The following is a 19,707-nucleotide window of genomic DNA, read 5'->3' as shown; positions in this document are numbered from 1 at the left end:
TTTCTGGGCCTTCCAAGTGTCAGTTGCGTAGGCTGCATTTACACTAGTGCGTTTTTATTTGAAAACGCATAACTTTTGCTACGGTTACGCCTGTCATTTACACTACCCCCGCGTTTTCGACCCTCAAAAACGGAGACTTTCGAAAATGTTGCAGACCCCGTTTTAGTTTGAAAACTCAGAGGTTGCATTTCAGTGTAAACGGATCAAAATGGAGACTTTTGAAAACGATGGCGTGACTGCCCACATTCGCTCTGCGTATGCTTGACGACCATGTAAACAATAACATCATGCTCATTGTTGTACCTGCATGAATGGTCATGTGACATGTGTTTTCGGTTGTGTAGTGTAAACGGAGAACGTTTCTGAAATGCAGTAAAAATGCAAGTGTAGACGAGGATCGTTTTCATTTTAAAATGCCGTTTAAAAAAAAGGCTGTCAGTGGAGGAACAGAAACCTCTCTGATTTCATTTAAAATATCTTCAGTTCTGTTCTGAAGATGAACGAAAGTCTTAGGGCATTGAAACAACACGATGGTGAGTAATTAATGACAGATTTTTTGGGTGAACTATCCCTTTAAGTATGCAAAGCTTTCAAAGACAGTTCTGCACACTCAACATAAATAGTTACCTTTTGTAACTAATGAAACCCTGACACACATACCCACAGTCAAAGCTTTTAAGTAGCTCTCCATCAACAAGTCAAGTATTATCTGCTAAACACCCACACAGCCAAAAGACAGTATGAAATAATAGTTTTTAAACTGTTAGATTAAATTAAAATAGATTAAAATTCATTCACCTATTTTTAACTTACTACTGAGCCTGAACATCCAAGATGTAATAATCTAAATTATTACTTAATTGCTTATTTATTACTTATTATACATTTATTGTATTATAATCCAAATACAATAATCTTACATTTTAGCATATTAACCTTATGCTAGCACTTTATTTTACAGCCCTGTTCTACATGTACATGCTATGCACTTATTAAAGTGAATACAATAACTGGGTAATACAAACCCTGAAACTCATAATCTTAACCCATTTAGTTACCTTATATTACCCATTACTTTCTTAGGTAAGTACATTGTATGTATACATAAGTACATGTACTGTAAAAAAGTGCAGCCAATTTTATTAATATATTTTTAAGTTCCCGTTGATCTTTCAAGAGATTAAACAAAACAAATACAATGTGATCTGACTGATGGCTTTAGCTATGAGCTGTGCTATAAGGTGCCAGAGTTTTTTTTTTTAAGGTTTGGCTAGTCCAGGGACTGCGGCATGCCTGCACTGGCAATGCATTTGGGCAAGACATTCATCTAAATGCCTTTGCAAAAACTAGGTTAAATTCATTTGCCTGAATCCCCAGTGTTGGTATCTCCTCTTACCTGGTGTTCCTCCTGGTTCCTCTTGGTGATGCACCCGGATTGCTGACTGATGTTGCTGCGTTGCAGATGTGCTGCTGTGTAGACTGCATGCATGTACCATAAATTCCTCTGCAGGTGAAGATTGTGAAGGGGTCTCAGGTAGTCAGATATGCAGAAACAAAACTCCAAGGGATATGGATCTTCACTTGAGTGCTTGAAACTGAGCATGTGCATCATTACAGTGCTTGCAAGGCAAATTCAAATCCATTAATCTGTATTCAAATACCTAATTTTTCTTCCTCTCACACTTTTTTGCAACTCTTATCACCTTGAACTACTTAACAACTACTTACTCAATTCAGACATTGCTTTGTAGATAATTTCATCCTTAGGTGTGCTACTTTTTTTCTCTTCTATTCTGGATCATTTTACCAAAGATGCTGTTTTGTTGCCTTACAAGTGCTGGTATTGCCTTCAGAAGTAAATCTAGTTATATCTGAATTTCTCCTGAGACAGTAAATCAGATATAACATGCATTGTTGCATTACAGTCTCTTCCCTCTATAAGCCCTTGGGTGCCTTTGACTAAAATATTGAGTGAATCTCTTTTCTGGCTCAGTATTTGGGACAGAGAGGAACATTTCATGTCTTAATTCTTGTTTGAAAGGGTATTTACTCAATTCTAAATACCCTTCAAGACGTATTCAGATAGATTCAGACATATTGTGACGTCAACCCAGTCTATATGCACACACTTTACTCCTCCAAAATTGAAATACGTCACTCCATTACATTTGCATGAAGTGTGGGTATAGTAAATTGGATTTATATCTATTTTGTGGTGGCCTATACATGGAAGCAAGTTTCTTCTCTGTCCAATGAACCCTTTTTGTTGTGAATAATGGTCATTTTCCTACTCCAGATCATCAGCTCCTCAGGTGCCTGAGCATGCGGTTCATTTCCTTCCCAAATGCTCTGGTTGATAACTGACTCTATTTGTTCCTCTTGCTTCAGGTTCAGATAGTGCACAAAAAGATCGACCTAAGCAACGTCCAATCAAAGTGTGACTCCAAGGGCAACATTCATCACAAACCAGGTGAGATTTCAGTCAGATATGAAGAAAAATAGTATAAAAAATGCCATTAGGCATTTTTAGGCCAAACACGACAACCAACATTGCTTATTCATTGTTTATGCAAGTTTTATAATGTAAATTTTTTTACATTTTATTTACTGTACCTTATTGGAATGGAAGTGCCATCCCTGACTTTATTTTCACCTCCAGTAAACTAAAAACAAATGGGAAAGGTTTTATTTAAACAGAAGTTGTACACTTTTATCTGCATTTTAGGAGGTGGAAATGTGGAGATCAAATCTGAGAAGTTGGACTTCAAAGCCCAGTCAAAGGTTGGATCTCTGGAGAACATTGGACATGTTCCTAAGGGTGGACAGAAGAAGGTATGTTCTTGACTTTATTAAACAACGCCATGAGACACAAATGTGCAATACTATGTTGAATTATTTGTCATTTGGATGTAGAATTAATTCACAATAATACAAATGCGTAAGACAACGTGTTACAGTTTGACTGTTTTTATCTACTTTTATCTGCAATACTCACTTGAAAGTTTCCTTCATGTTAGATCTTGCTATGGTCAGCATGCTTCCTCCTGCTTGGCAGACTTCAATGTACTTCTTTTGCACATATTTTTGCCAACTTCTTTGAGATGCCTTTAAAAGATTTACTGTTCTGCACCTAATCTAGAGCAAATGTTATCCCGTGGTCCATTATTTATTTAAATGTTTATTTCATCCAAAATCTTAAACTTGGTCTGTATTTACTCGCTTCATGTTGTTCCAAACCTGCATGACTTTATGGCTTCCATGGAACACAAAAGGAGACGTTTAGCAGAATGTTTTGGCTCCTCTTCTCATTTAATGAAAGTGAATGGGGGCTGTCGGGCTTCAAAGACAGCCAGGACATGCAGAATTACTTTGTGTTCCACTAAAGGGAGAAAATCATATGACATGAGAGTGAGTAAATGAAAATATATGTAGCTTTATGAAGCCTTGCCTCATTAAATCTGAATTAATGTAGTCTCAATACACAAAACCAAAGTCTATAAAGGTATTACATTTAAAGGTGCTGTATGTAGGATTGACACCGAGTGGGTGAACTAGGTGTTGCAGTCTAAATTCAAAATATTGGAGAGGGTCATTTTCACCCGGCCCCTCCTCCTCAGACTTGAAGTACAGCAGGTTGCCAAATTGACGACACCAACAGGAACGAGCGCACTTGACGATGAATGAAATGAAATACGCTGTGTTTTCCGCCAACTGGCAACCTGACAGTTGGGTAAACTGACAGTGGGCGGGTTTCACAAACCAAAACAGAGACCGACATTGCGGCCCGGAACACACATTTTCAAAGGAGAATAACTGACTGTAGCATTGTTTTTCAGATAAACAAGTATGTTAACTTAGCATGTTTCTTAAATATCTGCAAACATATTATGGTATTTTTATGCTTTAGTAGAGTCAAAAACGTACATACAGCACCTTTAATATTATAGGTTCTAATGAATTACTTATAATGATGTACGAAATGAATGAAGTAGGATGATTTTATATATGTAACAAATGAAATAAACGTACTGCAGAGGATTTACTGGATGATAGAAGCTGAGTGTCTTGCTCTCCTTCATCTTCTCTCTCTACTGAGCACATTTTCAATCATTTTTAAGATCACTGCATTTTCTAGTGCTCCCTTGCTTAGTGCTAACCATTCTTCCATTCAGTGATCTGCTGCTCCTGTGTTGTGCTGCTGCTTTCATGCGTTCACATTCAGAAACATTCAGGAATCAAGTAGGAGTGCTGCTCTGCGAACTATTTGCAGCACTTTAAAGATAAGAAGCTTATGTAAAATCATGGATCTGGATCTCAGATGAAAGTTTTTAATGAATCGGTAGAACTCTCATAGAATTCATTCAAATGTCATATACTTTAAGTTGGCCCACTTGTAAGGTTGAATCAACTTAATTGTTGTGAAATGGGAAGAATGCTTTATGGTGGGTGGTGACATGTTTAAATGTATTTATTTTTTAGTCTAGCACTAGATACAGGACATCATAATTATGGATTCACTTTAGTCTTCTGATCAAACAGTTTTTGCTCTTAACTTATTGATGGACATTATTATTTGATCCAAAGGAAGATGATGATAGAGTAGATCGGCACTCTTACTTGGAAATATTTGATAAGTGTTGAGACAGCTTCACCCCATCTCCCCATCTCCCAGCATTCCCTCTAGTGTGAGTGTGTTTTATCCCTTCATAACCTCATTTCATAATTTGCATCCCAACCCATTTTGTTTTGTTTACCCATAACCCTGTGAACTATGTGGCGTCCACGCTGTAGAGGGAGAAGGGGAAGGAAGCAGAGCCGCAGGCCGCAAATGCTTCCTCTAATGGGGACGCTGTTCACTCTAATGGTGGTGACATGACCTTTGACCTTCCCTCTGAAGGGAACAGTCTGGTTAAGTCAGAGGGCCTCAGTAAGTATATCACAGCAATTATGAAGTGTCAGTTTATAGTGTCATGGTTTTTATGTCCTTCTGTGCTAGGAATAATTTTGTCAGCACTGTAATAAGTCTTATTTCAATTCAATTGTGCATTATCTTTATAATAACTGTTTTTGTACATTTCTGGTCCCGCTCATATGAGCAAATATAACTATGCTTATTAAAATGGGTTTAAAAGGTATATGCAAATCACTATAAGAAGACTAGTGCTGCAGTTTATAAGTGTACATGCCCCACCTTACCATATTGCATCATGTTGTCCATGTAAGTCCACTAGAGGGCAGCCTTACTGTATGACCTTCAGCTGTCTCTGAAAATAAAACAGGGATAGCAGATTATACACTCAAAACCATGTTACTTTTTTTATACTTATTTTTTTTTAAAGAAATTAAAACTTTTATTCGTAAGGACATTAAATTGATCACAAGTGATAGTGAAGATGCTACAAACATATTTCAAATAAATGCCTTTTTTATTTGCTATCAAGTAATCCTAAATAAAAAAAAGCATGGTTTCCACAAAAAGCACACTTATAATAATAAAAATTATTTATAGGGCAGTACATCAGCATATTAGAATGACTTCTGAAGGATCATGTGACACTGAAGACTGGAGAAATGGCTGATAAAAATAAATTAAAATAAGAATCGTAATATTTCTAATATTACTGTTTTAGTGTGTATTTGATCAAACAAATGCAGCCTTGGTGATAAACTAAATAACAAAATCTTAGTAACCCCAAACAATACATACGACTTTTAATTTAATTTTATGCATGTATGTATTAACTTACAAAACCTGACAATTGTTCATATCCATCCGATTTAATCCGAATTTTTCTTCCTTCAGATTGAGAGCCACAAGCTAAATTTCCGAGAGCAAGCCAAAGCGCGCACCGACCACGGCGCTGATATCGTGTGCCGGTCCCCTGACATTTCCACGGATGGATCTCCCCGTCGCCTCAGCAACGTGTCTTCCTCCGGCAGCATCAACATGACCGACTCCCCACAGCTGTCCACGCTAGCTGATCAGGTGTCGGCCTCCCTCGCTAAACAAGGCCTGTGAGCTGCCAGCTGAAGCGTGTCGGCAATTGAAAAAAAGTTACAAATGTTTCTCCTTCAGTCCTTTCAAATAAGGTGCTTGTTGGATTTGTCCTAACTAAAGGTTGTCCCAGCGGCTTGTCTGCTTGTGAAATAATTTTTGCCTCCTGGCACGGAGAGACAGGTATTGATATTATTGGCTTAGTATCATCAAAAGAAAAAATTACAATTTAAAAGGAGCTGGTGGTGTATTGATCCAAATGGTCATTTACAGCACTGAGTAGCCTGATTTTGTTTGTTTAATACCCCGTTTTTTAAAAGAAACAACAATGACATTTGCTTTCAAAGCTGTATTTGCTTCGTTGCCTTATTGTGAATGTTTTTATTTACCATAACTTATGCACTCCTGTATTGACATGCAGCAGTAGGGAAGGCAAACATGCTACATGGTTTGGAAGGGTGCAGTTAATGATACTGGCTGTGAATTTGATAGGACAGAAACATTTCAAACGCTCTAAGGTAAAACTTGAGGCAATCAGGCTGTAGCGGACACATTTAACAGCAGTAGTGGCCTGCTATATCATTATTTAAATCAAACACATTAGCGATCACTATAGTGCATGTTTTGTTCCTTAATAAAAGCTGTTAAATTCACTAAACACCTCAATTGTGTGTTTGGTCCAAAATAAAACAGTAAAGATAAATCATTATTCAGATCTGTCTGGGATGCTGTAATTCTAATATCATAAATTAGATATTTCTGTACCAGACTTTGTCTGAATTCTTCAAAACGGCACATCCTCATTCATCACCACAGCAAATTCTCAAGGCTTATCTGTCCTCGATTGCACTGGAAGTTGCATCGCTGTATGAAATCTTCTGGCTTGGCCTCTAGTGACTCTTTTGACAGAGAAGAAAGCAAATGTCAATTTACAAAAATCATACAAAACTTTGAGATAAAGCTGTTGTAGTACAGGGCTCAACATTAAGGATTTTTGTCTACCTGGATAGTCGTTTACATTTTTAGCAACATATGTTGTCTAAAAATATACATTTTAATTTGAGATTGTCTTTTGAAAATGATTTAATGCAAGTAATTAGAAATGTAACGCCATGAAATCTATGACATTTGGCGTATAGCTTGTTGGAAAATATAAAAAAAAAAATTTATTTTATTTTTAGCGACATTTTGTCTTAAAAAATTAGAGATGATCTATTTACAATTATTTAATGCAAATAATAAAAAATGTAACTCCATGGAAGATTCATTTTAATGCGAAACATAAATGTCATATAACGCAAAACCTTACTAATAATATCTACTAATTAATGACAACCATTTCAGCGCATCCAATACATCGCTTGAAGTTTCAGTTTTCAAAACAAAAATGATTGCTATGATTAAGTTTTATGAGACCAAATATAAGATTTCAGGCCCCGGATCACATTGTCATCCTTATTGTTGAGCTCTGAAGTACCTTGCCCTGCACAAGCCCCATCAAACTGATATCACTCTGTACATTCTCTCCTTGTTTCCTTTAACTCATCTCTGTATGGTCACGATGCTTCTGTATTGATGGATTTCAGCTTCTGCGTATAAAATGCTGTTCCAAAGCATGTGTATGGACCAATGCAAAGGACATGAGAGGATTTCAAAGCACTCAATAAAATAACTAACATCATATCGGGAAATCTCATATTGGGAACAGACAGCTGAAAAGTGCCTCCCGGTGTCCATCAGCTGCATTTGAGAAAACAACTGTCAGTTTGAAAGATTCTCTGTGGTCTAAGATGGATTCAGTCATGTACAGAGTTGATTCCCAGAGCAGGACATTTAACACATTAGCCAAGCTCCCCTCAGTATTAAAGCCTTCAATATATCATCAATCCAAACCACAACGCTCACACGCTGCACATTCCCAGCATGCAATGGACTTCACCCATGGTCTTGAATATAGTAACCAGTCACCACATCCCCGTCCAACTGTTTAGAAAACTACCTTTACTAGAGCGTTGAACTCATCTTAAAACATGCAAAGAAAGAGGGGGAAAAAAGTGGAGGATGAAGCTACCTGCTAAAATCCAGGTTTATGTTGCACTCTTTTTTTCTAATAGTATTGTGTGGACGATGTTAAAGATGTACGAATGTGTTCAGATGATCTGATTTGGGTCTGACACTAAGCATTTTATTTAATATCCAGCTTTATGCTCATTTGAAAGTGAATGCACTGATTTGACAGAAGAGCTGCCTTTACACAAACTACATTACTCATTTAGATGTATATCTTGCATATATAATATTGGGTAAAATAGGGGGAAATTTGCATCCAGAATCCACAATATCAGTAAAGGACTTGCCTAGAGCCACATATATCTCACATGACCCTGTGAGAAGCTTTAGACGGACTGCTGTAAACCCAACACTGGCCGTCCTTTGAACAGCATGCTGCTAACATAAACCTGAGCATTTCGACGTGTGGGTTAAGCTGAAGAACAGAATTATCAGATCAAATGTTTAAAAATGGCACTGGATAAGGCCTTTTAAGTAATTCTACCCTTTAGCTGTTTCAGACGGTTCTGTAATCTGTTGACCGGTCGCGAGGTCTCTCTCTATCTCTCCTCCGTTGCATTTCCCGCCTCTGCTCTTCTCATCGCAGTTCTTCTTTCTAGCTCGAGAGTTGTGATCGTCTTTATCGTAATGTGTTTTATTAATTGGTTTACACTGATACTCCTTGCTGTAAACGTGAATTTGGAAATAAAGTCCGTATTAAACTGCTTTCTGTGTCCTTTGCTTTTGTAAGATTACTCTTGGTCGCCTTTTCCCCTTAGATTAAGTAATAATTACTTGCACGCAACGCGTTGTAAACACTAGATATTCTTAAAGGTACAATGTCATTTTTTTCTTAGGTAAAAATGTTGCACATGTGAGAAGAAAAAAACCCTTAGCCTATTAAAAAAATCTGTTTAAAATCATGAACACATCAGGAGCCAAATGAAAGCGGTTTTAATTTACATGGCGCGGGTCGCCTCGTGTTCAGACCACCTGACAAGACGAATACTGTGGAACGGAGTAAATGAACATCGGTTAACGGCGAATAGCACAATTTAAGTATTTGGTAACCAAATTCTTCCGAATTTGCGTGCTGCAGTATTATGGCCGCTAGGCGTCAGTATAAAGACTGTAAATAGCTGTGCCTTTCCAATTAACTCGAAGAACATGCCTGTAGGTTTTTTTTTTTTGGCTTTTATCTACCACCTATTATTGGTCTTTAGCTTTCTTTCACACGGTTTCTGGTAGTTTTACCCGAGTGAACCTTTATGTAGGTCATTACAGTGCAGATAAATGAGTTGCCACAACCTTTCTGCACTTACCTTTAACATTAGTGTGAACAATTGTAATGGGTTTCTAAAGGTTTCACATTATATAAAAACCACAAATGTATATAAATGTTAAAGAAACGCAAGGTCCAATCCAAATCCTTATTGATCCAAGCAGAATATCTGTAATGAATAAACTTAAGCTTCACACATGAATCGGATTGAAACAATTAATAGAACAGAAAGACAGAAGACATTTGAGTACAATATAATTCACTTTTAATTTGAGAAGCACAAACGTTGCCTGTCTGTCAGATCGGCCAATTATCCATAAACATGTTTTTTTTTTTCATGTTGCCTCTCCATAAAGAAAGTGTTAAATATTCTCATGTGTCTTCTCCCTAGACAATCAGGACAGCTACAGCCTGAACATCAAACACAGTAAAGAATCAAACAAGGTATGTACAAAATAAACTTTTTTTTGTTGTCGTTTTGTACAAACTATTACATGCTAAAGGATATACCAGACTCACCCAAACCTCATTCACCACATTGGAAATTCAAAGTATGAAAATAACTCACACGATACAATATTGGCTTTTGAAAGCTAGTCAAACCTTATGGTACATTTGCCTGATAAGTACACAGAACCCCACAGAAAGAGACATAAAACCATAATTAATGATATTAAGAATGAAAAGGGCGGTGGGTTTCTCAGCAGGAAATGGGACAGTCATGGATGGTCCCCTTACGATTTGCCACAACCTCAAAAGATGAGATTTCTCTGACACTATGATCGCTGTTACGCTCCAGTGAAAAGGAATATATTAAGGATTTCTGGTTTACATGACACCCCTTAAACGAGAACAAATGGCTACAATAGCTAGAAACGTGTGACGACGGATACAGAGAAGCTACTTATAAAAATCTTAAGTAACTGGTGTCCGCTATTAGACTTGTACATTCGTATTAGTTAAAATAACAGGAGGGAGTTGCAAGCAGTGACTCACTGACTGGGGAACTAACAGAAATCATTCCTCATCAAAACATGGCTGTGACCGACAGCAACTGAGGAGCCAAACAAATGAAAATCTGCCAAGTCCTTTCTTATCAAGCACTCCAGCTAACATTATTACTCGAACATCAAGTTACGGGATTCGACGATGGCTGTAGGTATTGCAGATTGTGTTTTATTAAACAAAGACAAAAAGTTTAGACCTGACCAATCAATGGAAGAGCTCCTTTAAACGGGGTTGGAGCTAAGTCAAAAGCAAAACCGAGTCAAGTGTCAGCACATTTCAGTTTATATTGGAGTGACTGCACGTTCTCTGGACTAACCAGATCATGCATAGCAACGTCAAGTGCTTCAAAATTCACACCCACATGAGAAATTACACGGTTTATTACACAATGATAAGTGTTACAGAGTTGCAGCGAGTGGAATCTAGTCTCAAATGTTAGCGTCCTGCGCATGTTTATTCAGGTGCTGATTGTAAGGTTACGGACAATTGTCGTGCAAGAGACCAATTAAGTGCTCTAATCAAACGGTGGCATTTAAAAAGCGCATGAGAGCAACTCGTCACTTTCGTTTTCTGGCTGCGATGAAGGCACCTGCTCTCTCCGTCACTTTGACAGAAGTGGGGCACAGACAAACCACGGTATTCACGAGAACATGGGACTGAAATCAAAACCAGATATTGGAATTTATGCAACTCCCAGGCATCAAATACGGGGAAGTTTGTCTGTTTAAAATAATAAGCAGGGAATGTGTAGAGAAAAAGAATTTAAAAATGAAGACTGTACCTTCATGCAAGTCTCTTGTAATCATTATTATTGGCTTTATTTTAACGTTTTATCACTCCAGTATAAACTGCAAGGCTGAACGAGTAATTTTATGTGGGATATTGGAAAAATCTGAAAGGGTACCACACACAATGCAAGCTGAGCCCCTCAGTACAACAGCATGCTAAGGGGGAAGTGCTCTTCAGCGATATACAATACGTTTCTGAGCTGCTTATTTTGGTTTAGCCCTCAAGCTAATTTCTTTCTTCCTTTTTATTTTTTTAAACATTTTTATTCTTCAGTGACCCAAAAGCAAGACTGAATTAAAACAGGTCTTAATATATATCGCCATACAATTCACTAAAAACCGTGAAAGAATTTACTGATGTTTGAATATCAAACAACAGGGACTTTCATTCATTTTATTTTTTCATCTACGTTGCTGCTGTTTCAGTTTCTGAAAGCTGGTGGGTGGGCAGAGTCTAGGCTTCATTGGTGAGTAGGTTTGGGTGGGTTGGTTTGTTTTTGCTTGGCGCCGTCATTGCCGAGAGGTGATGAAGGCCCAGCGTCAGACTCCGACTTGGATGATCTGCACCCGGACACCCGTCGAATGGTCCTACAGGGCCTCTCGCCAGCTGGACTGTGATGGATTTCGCTCTCCTGCTGTGGATCCACATCCAGAGGAAATGTCCGGCATTCCCATGGCTGTACCGGCTGGGGAGCCCGTAGGGGACAAACAGAGACACACTAAGTAAATATCTGCACACATAATAAGACAAATGGTGGTTCTGTATCGGGCGCCTACCATTTCCTCGTAGGTATCTGGGGTGGAGCAGCACGTGTCCTCGTTGGACAGCAGCCGTTGGGAGTCTCTGGAGCCGGGAGTGTGCAGGCCGGACAGCATCAGCATCTCTGGACTGACAGGGCTGGATGGAGATGCCACCGAGTTGTACTCATGCAGCAGGTGGAAATATGCCGTGTCTGGAGACGACGGCTGCGGCGTGGAGGGGTTTGTGCCACACAGCAAGGGGGTTGTCCGTCCATCCACAGACTTGTATGACCTGTGGAGAAAAAGATTAGCCCTTATCATCATGTGTTCAGACTCTGGTATGAATGCGGTGAATAAGTGTAAACACTGCCATCTGAACTTTGGTGCACACCAAACAAGAAAAGGTGGGTCTCAGACTGCTTCCAAACAATCTCTGGTGCAGTTTGACAAATATGAAGGCAACACGGACCAATGACATCTAAACTAACCAAAACCTATTACAGTTTGGAACAGGCATCGGAACTGCCATGCCCTTGAAGCAGATCTTTCTTTGTGCATCTGAGATGACGTTGTTGTAATGCTTTTTGCTTCAGTAAGTTCTCATTGTACTGTTGAGGTAAGTGAACAGCCTGGAGTTGTTTTTCACTACAATTATTCTCTCATGTTTAAAACTGTTAACGCGTTTGCCATCATGAAGTACAAAACACAAAGGAGAAACTGCAATTATTCCTAAAAAAGGGCAAAGAAAAGCAGTACAAGTTGTGTTCCCCCACCTGCTGCCCCTTCTCTTTGCAATGTTGCTGGCACTCCAACTCCATCGAGAGCGCTCCTGCTCCTCATACGAAAGGTAAAGCTGAGAGAATGTGACATCGGAGAGATCCTCAATCTGAGGGAATGGGAGAAAATTATTAAAAACTTACACCAGGCAGTATTCAGGGATGCAGGCAATTAAAAAATGACAAGGTAGTCCTAAAATTAAACATTAACAAGCCAAATCACAAATTACAGAATCACTGTGGCTGAGTGTAAACCCATTTATCAATAAGTGGTAATTTTCTTTTTTAACAGATAGAACTCCATGTGTGAAAATAAATAATTGTCTTTCACATCAAAAGATCATTAGTACAGGTGTTCCACAAGGCTGTGTCAGTTCACCCATTCTTTTTACACTTTTTTACAAATGAATGCTTAATTATGCATTCACAAAACAATATTTTTAAATATTCAGATGGCACAGCCATATTAAGTTTACTGTGTTCACGACAATATCAGCACCATCTACCAGTCAGAAATAAGCCGGTTTGTTGACTGGTGTGATAAAAATTAGTTAATAATAAATACAATGAAAACAGAGGAGATTGTATTTGACCCAAAATGCATAGGTGATCATCGCCCAGTCACAGACCTATAAGTATCTGGGCGTTTACATAGACAGTTCACTTGCATGGAAAACGCATATTGAACAGATTTTTATCATATTGGCAGCCATTTTAGCTCAAAACCTACTGAGCTGCCTACCAAGAAAGCATTTTGGGGCATCATCATCTTACATGCTTGTCTAGGTAGGCAGCTTACAGGCTTGAGAAACAGCCTAACTGTTGGGTGACCAACTGCATGGCCGTACCTCCACTGCATCATCCTCTTCAGATATTGGTTTTGCAAAAATGTCCACTTCTCGCCAACTACAATTAAAAAGCAAAGGGTAACAAATTTAGTAGGTAAAGAACAAATCTTTGAATATATAAGGCTAATGAACACAGGTATGGATAGACAGTTTGAGTCTCTGACCTTGGGGTAAGGATCTCTTTATACTGTAGTTTCTCCACTCGAGTGGTGGCGGCCACAGACATGGGGATGACGATGTTATTGATATCAAAGGGGCTCTCTCCTCTCCGTCGGCGAATAGTCTGAAAGAGTCACATACAGACCTAAGTAACTCATTCTCATGTTTACACAAACAGACTCGGCAGACTTTGAAGAACATCTTACGGCGGCACTGCTGTTGAGGTGAAGGGGTGTGGAGGTCTCGGAGATTGATGGCTGTCTCATCAGGAGGCTGTGGGTGGGCATGTTTAGAGCGGACAGAGATGGGCATGGACTCCCCATGTCCATATTCAACTTTGGAGCATCTATAGACAAATCAAAGACAGTGCTGAGTTACAGGACTGAACTCAATTGTGATTTAGAGGGAGAGGGAAGCAAATGTGACTGAAGCCAATAAAAGAAGGAATGAGAAAAAAAAGAAAAGAATGAACAACATACTCTCTGTACGGTCCAGCGAGGGTTCACGAGGTCTCTTGCGGCTGTGACTTCTGTCAAAAGAACTGCTCTGGCGGAAATGCTGGCGAGACTCATGTTTACTGGCACTGACTGGGATATCTAACTGATGCTGAGAGACCTTCTCTGAGCGCACCTTATGATGTGACAAACCTGAGAGAAATGGCAAACAGGAAGATAAACAGATGAAACAATTTGGTTTTTGCTTCATATTTCACTTTTTTTTTTTACACATATTTTGTTCAATTATTTACACTTGCACTTATTTTTTACATTTATTTTTAACTCCATTTTTAATTGTTACTGTTATCCGTTTTACATTTCTGTTTCAGTTACTCTGCATCCTTTGTCTTTGATAATATAATTTTTGTTTATCGATTTACATGTTTATTTCTACCTAATTTTAACTTCTCTTTTAATCTGTACTGTTTTCCATTTCCATTTTTAGTTTTTTCCCCTTCATAATTTGTGTGTTGTGTTCCACTTATTATTTTGGCCATTTTAAACAGTTTTTTCCCCCAATTAACTTAATTCAATTTTTAATCGTTAATGTTTTTCTTTCTTTGCCAGGTACTCTGTATACTTTTTCTTGTCTTATTTTACATAATTTATGTACAATGAATTGCATTATTATTTTGTTTTACCTTTATTTCTAACTCCATTTAAATATTCACTGTTATTCATTTGAATCTTTAAGTTTATTTTTAAGGTTATTACACACGCGTTAATTTGATCTTTATTTCATTTTTAATATGTAATATTATCCTTTTTTGTCACTATACTTTATTTTACAAAGTACATTATACTTTATTGTACATACTTTTGCTATATTTTTCTTGAACATCTGCTAAATGTTTTTGCAAAACGAATACATGATTGTCATGCCAAAATCTCTCAATAAATTGGATTAAATAATACACAACTACCAATAATAGTAATTTCTTTATATTACACATGACTCAACTCTACAATTCACAGCACTACATCAGGACGTCTTTCAGAGTTCAATAATTCATACATGGAATATGAAAGAAACAAATAGTCAGCAACTGTGCCTGGACTTATATGATGCCAGAAATAACTGCTGAGTCACTGCAATGAGCGTCTGGCAGAGAGCGGCTAATGACGGCCAGAAACTCACAGGTCACTTTAACTGCCCATAGGGGCAGTCATATTTAGACCAAATTTAGACTCTCCTAAAGGTGTGAGAATTTGCCTCCATTAGAGAAAACTCAGCTCCTGACATTTCAGATGCTGAGGAAGCAGGGGATTTGCACACAATTTTGTAGACTGGCCTAGATGTTAGCATGCACGATACAGTCATTCAGGGCACACAGGTTCGACTCCAGCTCCCTTAATTGCCTATTTCCTTTCTCTTTTCAATGTTAATAAAAGCCATTTAAAGCTAATAAATGAGGTCTTTTGGTGTCTTTAGTTGTTGTTTTCACACTTACGGACTGTGGAGAGGAGAGAGTTGGCGAGCTTGTGTTTGTCTTTGGATGACGCGTCTGAGATGCGGCTACCCAAACACAACTTATGCTTGAGCGAGATCTTCTTGATGGGCCTGATCTTCTCCAGAGGACGATTCTGCCAGTGTCCCTTCAGCACACGCTGCATATGGAGATTCATCATCACATCTGAGAGAGAAGAAGACAGAGTTAATCATCTGAAACAGTCTTGCATTGGCCGACATCAAGCCCACTAATTTTTCATGTCCAAAAAAACTTTTTTCTTGTTGAATATCCTGTTACGCTTTGAGAAACATCAGATAGTGAAAGTAAAATTGGTTGTGAACAGATTCAAGATGACTAAGACTTCCAGGGGATTTTTTTTGTTGATGCCATTTTTACAGATAAAAATGATAATACATACATAATAACCAATACGGCTGCACTTTAAGGTGCCCTTGTAAAAAAGTAATTATACATTTAAATACTGAGTAATATAAATTAACAACCTGTACTTACTATTAGGGATGCACCGATACCACTTTTTCCAGTACTCGCCCGATACAGATACTTCTATTTTTGGTACTTGCCGATACCGAGTACCGATATTAATATTTTCATTGCATTTGTAAATTTTTAAAATATTGGGTATAGAAACCAAAAGAGTATGTATAACGTTAGTTGGTTAACTTCATTTATCAAATAGATAGTCAAACCAAAATTCATTCAGACACCTTTAACATTTCTCACATTATCAGTGTATTCGTTATAAATTAGAAAATGGTAATACAATATGAGTTAAACAGTGTCAGAAGAAATTCAGCTCGATAATGTCAGATAACTTTGATAGAAAGGTATGTAATGGATTACAATAAACCAAAAATTATTCATACAGCTGTCAATATTTACACAACTATCAATACTTTGTCGGGTGACCCTTAGCCTTAATGACAGCCTGTAGTCTTCTGGGCATGCTGTCACCCAGCTTCATGCAAACCTCAACTTCCGGGTTTTTTTTCCCAGACTCGGTCTGAATAATTTTTGGTCCCAAATTTGTATAAATTTTACTGGTAGTCCACTGTATGAAGAATTTTTGGGTATAATATATCACAGTTTAGTTTATTTTGCTATCCTCACTTTACATAAATTAACTATAGTGTCCTGCACCCACTAGTAAAAAAAATACAAAAAATTATATCTGGTGTCTGAATAATTTTTGGTTTGACTGTATATCCTTCTGTTATTTTCACACTTAATTATGCCCATTAAAATGTATTTTACAAGCTTTTATTACTTTCACTCTTAATTTTTTTTTCTCTCTATGGTAGCCTACATCATCTTTAATTTAATAGCATTAGAGCTGCTCCATTGCAGCGGCTTAGTACTGTAATCACGTGATTTGCTGTAAAAATGCAGGGAACCACTCGTTATAAATCTCCTAACTGTGATATTTTCATAAATAGAAGTCGCGTTTTTTTCATCTGAAACATGCAGTGATTTATTTTCCAAAGTCACTCATATAATGCAGAAACACTCATGAAGCAAGCAAAACTGATGCTGAGAGACCTTCTCTGAGCGCACCTTATGATGTGACAAACCTGAGAGAAATGGCAAACAGGAAGATAAACAGATGAAACAATTTGGTTTTTGCTTCATATTTCCCTTTTTTTTTTTACACATATTTTGTTCAATTATTTACACTTGCACTTATTTTTTACATTTATTTTTAACTCCATTTTTAATTGTTACTGTTATCCGTTTTACATTTCTGTTTCAGTTACTCTGCATCCTTTGTCTTTGATAATATAATTTTTGTTTATCGATTTACATGTTTATTTCTACCTAATTTTAACTTCTCTTTTAATCTGTACTGTTTTCCATTTCCATTTTTAGTTTTTTCCCCTTCATAATTTGTGTGTTGTGTTCCACTTATTATTTTGGCCATTTTAAACAGTTTTTTCCCCCAATTAACTTAATTCAATTTTTAATCGTTAATGTTTTTCTTTCTTTGCCAGGTACTCTGTATACTTTTTCTTGTCTTATTTTACATAATTTATGTACAATGAATTGCATTATTATTTTGTTTTACCTTTATTTCTAACTCCATTTAAATATTCACTGTTATTCATTTGAATCTTTAAGTTTATTTTTAAGGTTATTACACACGCGTTAATTTGATCTTTATTTCATTTTTAATATGTAATATTATCCTTTTTTGTCACTATACTTTATTTTACAAAGTACATTATACTTTATTGTACATACTTTTGCTATATTTTTCTTGAACATCTGCTAAATGTTTTTGCAAAACGAATACATGATTGTCATGCCAAAATCTCTCAATAAATTGGATTAAATAATACACAACTACCAATAATAGTAATTTCTTTATATTACACATGACTCAACTCTACAATTCACAGCACTACATCAGGACGTCTTTCAGAGTTCAATAATTCATACATGGAATATGAAAGAAACAAATAGTCAGCAACTGTGCCTGGACTTATATGATGCCAGAAATAACTGCTGAGTCACTGCAATGAGCGTCTGGCAGAGAGCGGCTAATGACGGCCAGAAACTCACAGGTCACTTTAACTGCCCATAGGGGCAGTCATATTTAGACCAAATTTAGACTCTCCTAAAGGTGTGAGAATTTGCCTCCATTAGAGAAAACTCAGCTCCTGACATTTCAGATGCTGAGGAAGCAGGGGATTTGCACACAATTTTGTAGACTGGCCTAGATGTTAGCATGCACGATACAGTCATTCAGGGCACACAGGTTCGACTCCAGCTCCCTTAATTGCCTATTTCCTTTCTCTTTTCAATGTTAATAAAAGCCATTTAAAGCTAATAAATGAGGTCTTTTGGTGTCTTTAGTTGTTGTTTTCACACTTACGGACTGTGGAGAGGAGAGAGTTGGCGAGCTTGTGTTTGTCTTTGGATGACGCGTCTGAGATGCGGCTACCCAAACACAACTTATGCTTGAGCGAGATCTTCTTGATGGGCCTGATCTTCTCCAGAGGACGATTCTGCCAGTGTCCCTTCAGCACACGCTGCATATGGAGATTCATCATCACATCTGAGAGAGAAGACAGAGTTAATCATCTGAAACAGTCTTGCATTGGCCGACATCAAGCCCACTAATTTTTCATGTCCAAAAGAACTTTTTTCTTGTTGAATATCCTGTTACGCTTTGAGAAACATCAGATAGTGAAAGTAAAATTGGTTGTGAACAGATTCAAGATGACTAAGACTTCCAGGGGATTTTTTTTGTTGATGCCATTTTTACAGATAAAAATGATAATACATACATAATAACCAATACGGCTGCACTTTAAGGTGCCCTTGTAAAAAAGTAATTATACATTTAAATACTGAGTAATATAAATTAACAACCTGTACTTACTATTAGGGATGCACCGATACCACTTTTTCCAGTACTCGCCCGATACAGATACTTCTATTTTTGGTACTTGCCGATACCGAGTACCGATATTAATATTTTCATTGCATTTGTAAATTTTTAAAATATTGGGTATAGAAACCAAAAGAGTATGTATAACGTTAGTTGGTTAACTTCATTTATCAAATAGATAGTCAAACCAAAATTCATTCAGACACCTTTAACATTTCTCACATTATCAGTGTATTCGTTATAAATTAGAAAATGGTAATACAATATGAGTTAAACAGTGTCAGAAGAAATTCAGCTCGATAATGTCAGATAACTTTGATAGAAAGGTATGTAATGGATTACAATAAACCAAAAATTATTCATACAGCTGTCAATATTTACACAACTATCAATACTTTGTCGGGTGACCCTTAGCCTTAATGACAGCCTGTAGTCTTCTGGGCATGCTGTCAACCAGGTTCATGCAAACTTGAACTTCAATTTTTTCCCAGACTCGGTCTGAATAAATTTTGGTCCCAAATTTGTATACATTTTACTGGTAGTTCACTGTATGAAGAATTTTTGGGTATAATATATCACAGTTTAGTTTATTTTGCTATCCTCACTTTACATAAATTAACTATAGTGTCCTGCACCCACTAGTAAAAAAATATAAAAAATTACATCTGGTCTCTGAATAATTTTTGGTTTGACTGTATATC

At 37.2% G+C, this 19,707-nt stretch overlaps 2 protein-coding genes across 2 annotated transcripts in view; one reads left to right on the top strand and one right to left on the bottom strand.

The window, feature by feature from the left end:
- Nucleotides 1-8,770, top strand: part of LOC107582916 (microtubule-associated protein tau-like) — a 38,766-nt gene extending 29,996 nt beyond the window's left edge. The window contains exons 6-8 of the mRNA XM_016268943.1: nt 2,389-2,470; nt 2,726-2,832; nt 5,804-8,770. Coding sequence (XP_016124429.1) covers nt 2,389-2,470; nt 2,726-2,832; nt 5,804-6,019 — 405 coding nt within the window. The 3' untranslated portion in view covers nt 6,020-8,770. The remainder of the gene's footprint in view (nt 1-2,388; nt 2,471-2,725; nt 2,833-5,803) is intronic.
- An 804-nt stretch (nt 8,771-9,574) lies between these two features.
- Nucleotides 9,575-19,707, bottom strand: part of LOC107582872 (KAT8 regulatory NSL complex subunit 1-like) — a 13,038-nt gene continuing 2,905 nt past the window's right edge. Inside the window, exons 2-9 of the mRNA XM_016268890.1 lie at nt 18,488-18,670; nt 14,126-14,293; nt 13,853-13,992; nt 13,652-13,770; nt 13,488-13,545; nt 12,637-12,749; nt 11,900-12,155; nt 9,575-11,808 (exon numbers count right to left, since the gene is read on the bottom strand). Coding sequence (XP_016124376.1) covers nt 11,584-11,808; nt 11,900-12,155; nt 12,637-12,749; nt 13,488-13,545; nt 13,652-13,770; nt 13,853-13,992; nt 14,126-14,293; nt 18,488-18,670 — 1,262 coding nt within the window. The 3' untranslated portion in view covers nt 9,575-11,583. The remainder of the gene's footprint in view (nt 11,809-11,899; nt 12,156-12,636; nt 12,750-13,487; nt 13,546-13,651; nt 13,771-13,852; nt 13,993-14,125; nt 14,294-18,487; nt 18,671-19,707) is intronic.

The sequence above is a fragment of the Sinocyclocheilus grahami genome, unplaced genomic scaffold (genome assembly GCF_001515645.1).
Source record: "Sinocyclocheilus grahami isolate Dianchi unplaced genomic scaffold, SAMN03320097.WGS_v1.1 scaffold48.1, whole genome shotgun sequence".
Classification (NCBI taxonomy): domain Eukaryota; kingdom Metazoa; phylum Chordata; class Actinopteri; order Cypriniformes; family Cyprinidae; genus Sinocyclocheilus; species Sinocyclocheilus grahami.
Note: the sequence above shows the minus strand (reverse complement) of the source record. Positions and strands in the feature narration are given on the sequence as shown.